We start from the raw sequence: 9,316 nt of genomic DNA, 5'->3' as shown, positions 1-9,316 counted from the left end.
GATTTACAACCTAATATCACTATTTCATATTTTATTTTAAGTGTACATTTTGTTTATTCACTCAATATATATATATACATATAACTTTTATAAAATGTGTGCATTTTGTTATGATTTATTATTTTACACCTCATCAGTTACAGTCTTTTCTCAGGATATACAGTATTCAACTTGAATTTATAAAATTAACGTTTAAAGTAAATATTCATAAGTATGAAACCTCCATTTTCAAGTGTCTAAAAAATTCATTTATCAAGTATTGGCAAAAAAAAATTATTTAGTAAAATTACATTTAATTTTGGTTTTCTTGCAAAATTACATTACCAACTAAAGATTTTAGTAACCTAATAAAATAATAATTAAAATGTTTCATGGATAAATGTAGCTTTAACCAGTGACTTATTTTAATTAAACAAATCATGTTTCTGTAGGTTACCCTCCTTTTTTCAATTGGTCTTCAGAAATTATCGGCAAAGATCTTCCACGCTTGGAAGACATTTTGACTGATGAAGAAACATGTCTTATTAGCTCAGTTGCTATTGAAGGAATGAGTAACCCTCATAAGCAATAGAAAAAATATTATACTTAATTGTATAAAAATTCTTCCTTACTGTAAAAGTTGTAACTTGTAAAAACAAATACCATTAGTAAGTATACAAGTTATGGTTTGTTTTATTTATTCTAAAGTGTGGTTTATATCTCCTGTCACCAGTAATTTAGTAAGAGTGCAGGAAAATTAGGAGTTTGTGCTCTGAAGATTATGAAATTCTTTAACTCTGTTAATAATTTTACAGGTTTCCAGTATATTAGGGTAGTATATACTAGTTGGGCTTGGAGAAAATAGAATCCTAAATTTAAAATCATAAATAGTAGAAAATCCTTAGAAAAAAATCAAGAGATAATAGAATGAAAAAGTATTGGGGGCCACATGAAGGACACAAGTATATGTTTTGTTGTTGTTAATGAAGAGTATAATTTTAGTTTTTTTTACTGTGCTGTCAGTTGAATTTTGCTGAATGTTTGTATGTGTGAAATTTTGTCGCTGTATGTAATTGTAATTCATGATTATCTTTGAAAAACCAAAAGTAAATTATCTGGCAAAACTAACAGTCTCTTTTCTTCAGAGAAATAAATTTTAAGGGTTTTCTTGCAACATTTTGAAATATCCATAAAAAAGGGAAAAGTGTTGTGCTATACCCATCAAAATTTTCATTTAAAAACATAATATTTTTTGATTTAAAACTTAATATCTGTGTTAAATTACTAAAAAATAAACTTGTGTACAAGATCTTGTGAATCAGCTGTAGTTAATTTTTTTCTTCTTCAGTCAGTTGTCCAGCTGAAGTCATGAGAAAAAACGATAGTTAGATAGCATGGATGTAAAATGTCTTTCTACGGAGATGGTTGTGGTTTGGCTGATGAAAGCTAGGGAAGACACAGTCATGTTCACTGTAATCATGAGTAGGCTGTGAGAAAGATGTTGAATCAAATATGTAGAAGTCATCCGGGTTTCTTGGCTTTGAAGTGAAAAGGGTGAAAGAAGCATCCGTGGGTAAGAATATGATTGATGGGTTGTGTAGACGAAGTGATGATTTTTATAAACTGGGTTATCTTGCCAGTTGTCCTGGAACAGATCCGGTAAAAATTATACAAGAACACAATATCGTATATAGCAATTAGTGAAAAACCACAGTAAACCAAACAAACTGTCAGAAGTCTGATATTAGAGAAACTAGTTTTGACACATTCAGAAGACAGCGTGAGACTGAAGAGGATGCACGAATGTGTTGAAACTAATTTCTCTGGTATCAGACTTCTGTAGTTTTTCACTAGATCTGGTGAACTGCATGGAGATTAGTGTGGTTTTTTCTAGGGATTGCTGGATTTCAACTTGAGTGATTGTAAGTCGATGCCTTTTAGGAAAATGGAGAAAAGGTTAGATTTGCTCTGGGGACTTGTACATGTAACATGTGGAAAAGAGTTCCATGGACCGCACAGATAGGTAAGGTTGGCGTGGGTTGAGGGTTGGAAGAAAACTCCATCGCAGTGTAGGATCTTTGTTTTGTTGGGGGTCAATTGATACCCTGGGTTTTAACTCATCAGTGAAACCAGTTATTTGGCATGGAGAGAAGTCGAGGGGTAATCTGTCAAGGATTACTGGTAAAATAGACCTTTTCCTTGCAGTATTTTTTCAGGGCATGGCCCAAGCATACAAATTTGGAGCCTGGACTGTGAAATTGGATTTTGGGGGGCACTCTCATTTCCCCAATGCAAATTTTCAGGCATTGGATCCACAGATCTCTGCCACTCTGATGGTCCATCCATTCCACAGGGGCCATTTGTTTTAAGTTTGTTTATCTTTGAGAATTGATGTCATATGGCTCTCCCCGCAGACTCGAGTTAATTACACACAAAACCCATAAATCTTTTTAAGTAAACCTATTACAACATGCAGGGCAAAGAGGGATCTCTAAGCACCCTATTTTTTTAAACAACCTAAATTTCTGCCAGGATTTTGTTGTTGTTGTCTATTGCTTACACAGTCATTCTAAAATACACAGTTTTTGTATTTAATGTTTAACAATACAATACTGTATTTCAATTTGAGAATAAATAGTGGTAACTTATACATGTAACTATCAATATGCACGAAGTGACATTTTATTTATTGAGATGAACAAAAAAGATTAAATGATCTTGAATATGTGGAAGATATTTTGAAAAAGGTTTGAAAAAGATTAGAAATGTGTATGAAAATTATGATTTAAAACATAGGATCATGCCTGTGTATATGTTTATTGATAGTGGGATTGTTTTAATTTATTAATAAGACTTATCTGACTTTTCTATGATTACTGTCAGGTTCGTGTTTTAGAAAGGCAACATTTTGTTTGAGAAACCTGTGTTGGTTGTTGTTTATATGTTCAGGGACAAGGAAAGGGGTTTTTGGTGTCTTTTTTTTTAAGCTGATGTCCAAATTATATACTGCTTCACCTATGTAACTGTATTCTGTAAATTTTTCCTGGAGTAAGGGTAGGGGATTCATTATATAATTTTCTTAACATGTGTTTAATTTTTATTCTAGGGATGAAGATGAATCTAATTGTTAAAGTTATACTTACATGCTAGTCTTTTTAAATTTCTACTACTTTCTATATATGGGATAGTACCGTTGATTAGGTTTTCTCCATTTCGTGGGTTTATTTGTTTGTTAAACCTGTCTTGTCTATGTTTCTTTAAATGTTTTAATAGTTTATGTAATTACAATGATAGTGAATTAGTTTTTCTAGGAGAAGATCTGAATTAAGTGTGTAACTTCTTAATCAATGTTTTATGTCATGCATATAGTATATGCTCAATTTAGGAGGCTTTTAAAGATGTCTATTTTCTGATGGATTACATGATTAGAGAACCAGAGTACGTAATTTCCACAATATGTGTTTTTCTTCTGTGAATTTTAGTGGTGAAGCTTTGGGAAGTTCATGTGATGTAACATTCACAACATTTATTGTGTAGTTATTTTTAACTATAACTTGTATGTCTATGTATGTTGTTTATGTGTTGAAGGAAGTCTATTTGTTTATATTGACAAGTAAAATCACAAAAAATGTCACCTACATATCTTAAGCCAAAATAAAAGCTTATATAAGGAAGTGACTATGGAATAAATATTAAACCAATAAAATGTATGAAAGAACTATTAATTTATATTATCCTTAAAAATCTAGTTAAAAGTAGGAAAGAAAAACTACCCTCACTCTAATATTTTGTTATAATCTTGTAACACAACTATATTTCATTGTAAATAATACAGCGTTTACAAAATCTTTCACAAGTATTGTCGAAGAGATACTTGAATTATAGCTTTCTTTCATTAGATATTACATATGTGCAAAAACTTTGTATGGTGTTATTCACTTTGTTTTAGAAAGATATTATTTCTACATTTTCTTATTACTTAAAACTTTTTTTCCACTTACCAAAATGTACTAAAAATGAAAAGTTAAAAGATGCAGTATAACAGATAGTTTAAAAAAATCTATTTTCCCCTTTTCAAATTAGTCACAAATCAAATCTTAAAAACGTTTAACATCAATAGTAATTTTGGAATGTTTACTGCACCTTATGTAAATGAAAATATGAAAGTCAAGTAACTTATCCCAAGATTAAGAATGTACAATAATAACGTGTATATAGTACACAAATACATTTGGTAACTTTTATAACCTACCAGGTTTGAAGACATGAATACCATAAAAACATTAGTATAAATGTCTTTTTCAAAATGTAAATCAATGAAGATTAACATTTTCCTAACTTGAAAGTGTATTTCAATAATAATTACCTCCGCTGACACTTATAGCTATTACTTGACCTACAGGGTTTCTTCTTTGCCAATCTAAGCATTAGTCTGATTTTTTTCTCATGTATTCCAGTCTTTTTTATACCCCACTTAATTACCATTGGCAATATTTGTACTCTCCACCTACGTCAATGTGACCTCTATCCTGGTACTGTATATAAGCACTTCATTCAGATCATTTTATCCCTTTTTTTGAGACTGATACCCTATCAGTCTCTTACACTGGCACTTAGTGGTGAGGAAGGGCAGGAGATTATCAGTAGAGGTAAGCATTATTGAAAACACATTACCAGTTTAGGAAAATGTTAACTTCCAAAATATACTTACCTTCACTGACACTTATAGCTGGAATCCCACATTGAGAAGGTGGAGGGACTGGTGAGGGCATTAACCATACAGAAAACATCTGCATGGATCGTGGGTGTTCCAAGATAAGATTGGTACACAAGTGGGGGAACTACACTACATCCATAACAGGTATTCTCTTCACCCTGAACTTAGTTCCTGTATTAAGGGTGGAACTGTACATGACTGTACATCACTACAGGCCAGCCCCAACCAGACAGCTGAGGTTCCACTACTCAGGGTTCAAATTAAGGGATCTTGGTCCCTAAATCCCACATTGGTGGCTAGGGTAATTGAATCGGCAATGTTATATAAATATAGAAATACTTACAAGTGGATCCCAACCTGTAGCCATAGAGTGATGTGTTCCGAACAACAAGAATCATGATGAGAATGTAAGCAACAATGAAGTGGACAAACCCTCTCCTCTATCTGAAGAAGCCCAACAGGCAACATTCCAGCCTTGGAATACCCCCCATATTCTATTAGTGGAGCTAGGGAATCCTTAGCACACCCGATTTCCAGTTGCTGGGGTGGTGGACAGAGTGTTAGACTGAATTCCTCTACTCTTTCAGTTCATTGTTCATAAAAGAGGATCCACTATCTCTTCATAATTCCAAACGCAAAGTGGTCCTTGGTTGAGTATAGTTGTTCCACATCCTCCCTATAATTCAGGGGAGTGGGAATGAATGTTCATAATTCGAGACCGGATTAGTTCTGTTTCCTTTGGTTGAGTACAGCATACACAATCCCATTAATGTGCATTGGGGAGCACCGAGGAACAGTGCTCTGGAAACAATGTAATAGGTGAACTAAGTGCCCTAAATTTTTAAAGCAAGCTGATCCCAATTTATTCAATCCGAAGATCAGCACGGACAGGCAGGATCCCTTATGCTTTACTCATGATAGTCCATGAGTGGTGGTCCAGCATACTACAGTAATACCACCTGGTCAGAATTGGTTTGATAAAAGCACACCTGTTTGGGCAATACTTGCCACAGTGTGAACATAAGGTAATGAAAAGATAGCAAGGAAAATACTCTCCCTCTGTATTCTCTAGCAGAAATAGTTACAACAGCTACAGGGAGTAAGCAAAAACCCTCAGATAAAGAGACTGCCAGATCATGCACATAATGTGAGATACAAGTATTGGGGAAGGTCCATATATCAGTCTGCACAATGTCATCTGGTGGGCTATTCAACTGGGCTGCTAAAGACATAGAAATACGACAGATCTGATGAGACATGACTTGCAGAAGATTCCTTGCTTTCAAAGAGAACCCAGAGTAAATATTCATAGTCTAGCATTGTGAAATGACACTCACTGAACATAACAATGATTGAAATCTGATTGGTCATAGAAGGGAGAAATAGTAATCAGATGAATCAGTGAAAAGGATTAATCCCCTTCCCTGTCGAGTGTCTTGGGTAAGAAGAACTGGTCTGAGGACAATGGCAGAATGATAAAGCAGTCTGTGGACAAATAGTACAAACCATGCTTACCGGCCATGTCTGAAGTTTAGCAGCAATGAAAATAAACCTTCAGGTAAAGGTGTCTTGGGTAAGAAGAACTGGTCAGAGGACAATGGCAGAATGATAAAGCAGTCTGTGGACAAATAGTACAAACCATGCTTACCGGCCATGTCTGAAGTTTAGCAGCAATGAAAATAAACCTTCAGGTAAAGGTGATACATTGCTTATGAGAATCGGGATACAAACAGGTGTAGTGAAAGGGCATGTAATGTATCCTTAATATATCAGGTAGGTAATTGGAATGGTCCTTTGTGACAAATGACCCCAAGCAACCTGAGGAATCCACCTCCAACAATTTGGCTTTTTAAAGTCCTCTTTATTATTGACAATGAACCTGGCCATCCAGAAAGTATCCAATTTGCTCATACAAATGTTGAGGCTCTCTTCCTGCCTCTCAATACCACTTCCCTTTTTCAACCATTAGGTCACAGATAATACACCCAACTCATATTTCGTCACCTCTAAGATGCAATAGAAATTGGCCCAACACTCACTGTCAACCAGCGCTGGAAAGACTATAACAGCACCCACTGTATCACTAACATTAAGGATTCACTTGAGGAGGAACAGTAGTCAATTATCGATGCCTGTCGGGGGAAGTTGGCTTCACAGGTTTTCCATCTGTTTACGACAAAGTGAGGAGAATGGCACACGATGTTAGAGGGAAAGGGTTTGGGAGTTGAAAAACAGAAGAACCGATAGAGTCGCACACTGAGGAGCTGACAGAAGGCAACCTTAAAGAGCTTAAATGTAAAGCCTAAACCGAATATAAAACAAGTGAATGAACTTACAGCTAAAGTGTTTGAGGTGCATCCATTCATGTATTGCAACATAAAATTAAAGAGAGATGTGAACTATGTGTTAAAGCCCTATAAAGAAGTTTACATAGACCTTGAAAAATAGGCAAAAAATATGACAATCACCAATTTTTTTAAGCCACTTTCATCCAGTCACAGTCCCAGCCAGCTCCGCCTCCATTCCAGTTGCATCCACTTTCACCTACATTCCTGTTTCAGCTGTCATTACCCAAAATTCTCCCCAATGTCAACATTATCTTCATCATCATTAAAGGTAAGTTTATATAATACAAGCTGCACAATACGTTTATTTATTTATTTAATATGTATACACAATACTGTACATACATATATGTTCATGCTCCTTATCACATTTTTTTCTATAGACTTCTAGTATTAACACTTGCACCATTTTTTAAGAACATAATCCTGCAAAAATTAAGGGTTCACTGTATACTGTTTTACACAAAAACCTGTAAGCAAATGAAATCATATACAATTAAACTAAAACATTACATTACAGTTTCAAAAACTATTAAAATATGCAACTATATTATCACTCTAAAAACGTTTTTTATAACAGTTTAATCATTGTACATTTTTTTTCATCAGATGATACTTGTTTGGATACAAATTCCCAAAAATCCTTCATGTGCTGGCTTACCTTCTGGGCTCCCTCCAAAACAGTGATTAACTCTTTTAATTCATCCTTACACAGTTCAACTGACAAACATCTTGATGTTTCTCCCTGTTGTAACTTTAGATCCAATTCTAACAGTGGTTGTCTCAAGACTGCAAGTTTATCGCTAGACACAGCAAGCTGTATGACACAATGAAAAATAAAATCACACTGTATTTTTTTAAATTAGCTTAGGATAATCAGTGCAATTGTACTTTTCTGAAAACAAGTTTAATACAATTAGCAAAGCTTATTCATTCCTGTAGCTGTTAACTGCTAAAAATAAAACAATTTTAATACTAAAATTATGAAAAATTTATCAGGTATATCCAATATTATATGTTTTTTTTATTACAAGTGCAACACTGATGAAAACTAGTTTATTTTTTGGATTGAAATTATGTAGAAAATAAATCAAAATATTTGGATCTTTTATACAGTGTAGTATTGAAGAATCTCAAAAATAAATAATGATTAGGCTTCTCTTTAAAGGTAATTCAGGATACTTGGAAGAGAGATTAGAGGTATAACTCAATGATTTCCAGTCAGGTCTTTTGTTCATGCAGGTTTTTTGTATCTTCTGTGAGGAAGCTTTTACTATATTTGCAAGAGGAATACTTGTGTAGTATTTCTCATGTATAATCATACATGTAGTGATTAGTGAGTATTGTATGGTATGAATGAATCAATTACAGAAAGAACACAACATTAGGTAACATATACAGGGACAAAGAACTTTAACTTAGATAACATGCCTGCAAGGTATTATTTGAAAACAGTGCTTCTGTTATTTCTGTAATGCTAGACAGAGAATGTTTCAATTTTGACATGAAATATTTGTATTTTATGTATCTATATAAAATATTTTTTATTCTGCTTATAAATCATTGTTTGCCAACTTACTGCTATTTATAGCTTAGTTAGATAGCCAGTTAAATTATAGTAGTTTTTGGACATTCAATTCTAGTGCCTGATATATTTTTGTATTCTAAAATGCATACTTGAAAGCTGTATGAATATTTACTTGAAAAACTAACTCAGTGAAAATGTCAGGCTTAACACAGTTATGGTTTGCATTCGCAAAGGTCAGGTGGGTCATGCAAGTTGCTTATGACAAGTGGGCAGTGGTCTACCTCTGTGATCTATTGCTTTTGATTGGAGGATTAATGCTTCAGAGGGTATAAAGAATGGCAATAAAACCACAAAATGAACATGTTTGCTGCCATGTACCCCACCAGTGGCTCACAATCGACTTTTAGTTATGGACCTTGTGAGTCACAGACAATTATGTTTCAAAGCCAAATGTCTCTTGTGGCATATAAGTTTGAGACACCATGACTGCTCCACGGGACCTCTTGAATGTTTAATTTTATCTATACTTAATATGTTAATACTACAGGTGGCAGCAACCATGTTAAAGAAAATAGATGTGAAAAGGTTACCATTTGAAACTGTGACGATAAAAAGACTGACAATCAAACAAAATTATACATTCAACGAAGATGAAGGAAAAAATATTAATCATTTTATTTAATATTCTTCCATCTTTTTATTTTACTGTACACTGAGTGGTCACAAGTAAATAGACACCTAATTTTT

At 33.8% G+C, this 9,316-nt stretch overlaps 1 protein-coding gene across 1 annotated transcript in view; it reads right to left on the bottom strand.

Annotated features, from left to right (window-relative positions):
- Positions 1–14: 14 nt before the first annotated feature.
- The window catches only part of LOC111089545 (COMM domain-containing protein 8-like), a 13,718-nt gene continuing 4,416 nt past the window's right edge, over positions 15–9,316 (bottom strand). The window contains exons 3-5 of the mRNA XM_022402261.1: positions 7,684–7,858; positions 4,422–4,428; positions 15–460 (exon numbers count right to left, since the gene is read on the bottom strand). Of these exons, the coding sequence (XP_022257969.1) occupies positions 4,424–4,428; positions 7,684–7,858 (180 nt within the window). The 3' untranslated portion in view covers positions 15–460; positions 4,422–4,423. The remainder of the gene's footprint in view (positions 461–4,421; positions 4,429–7,683; positions 7,859–9,316) is intronic.

The sequence above is a fragment of the Limulus polyphemus genome, unplaced genomic scaffold, assembly GCF_000517525.1.
Source record: "Limulus polyphemus unplaced genomic scaffold, Limulus_polyphemus-2.1.2 Scaffold6575, whole genome shotgun sequence".
NCBI classification, from domain to species: domain Eukaryota; kingdom Metazoa; phylum Arthropoda; class Merostomata; order Xiphosura; family Limulidae; genus Limulus; species Limulus polyphemus.
Note: the sequence above shows the minus strand (reverse complement) of the source record. Positions and strands in the feature narration are given on the sequence as shown.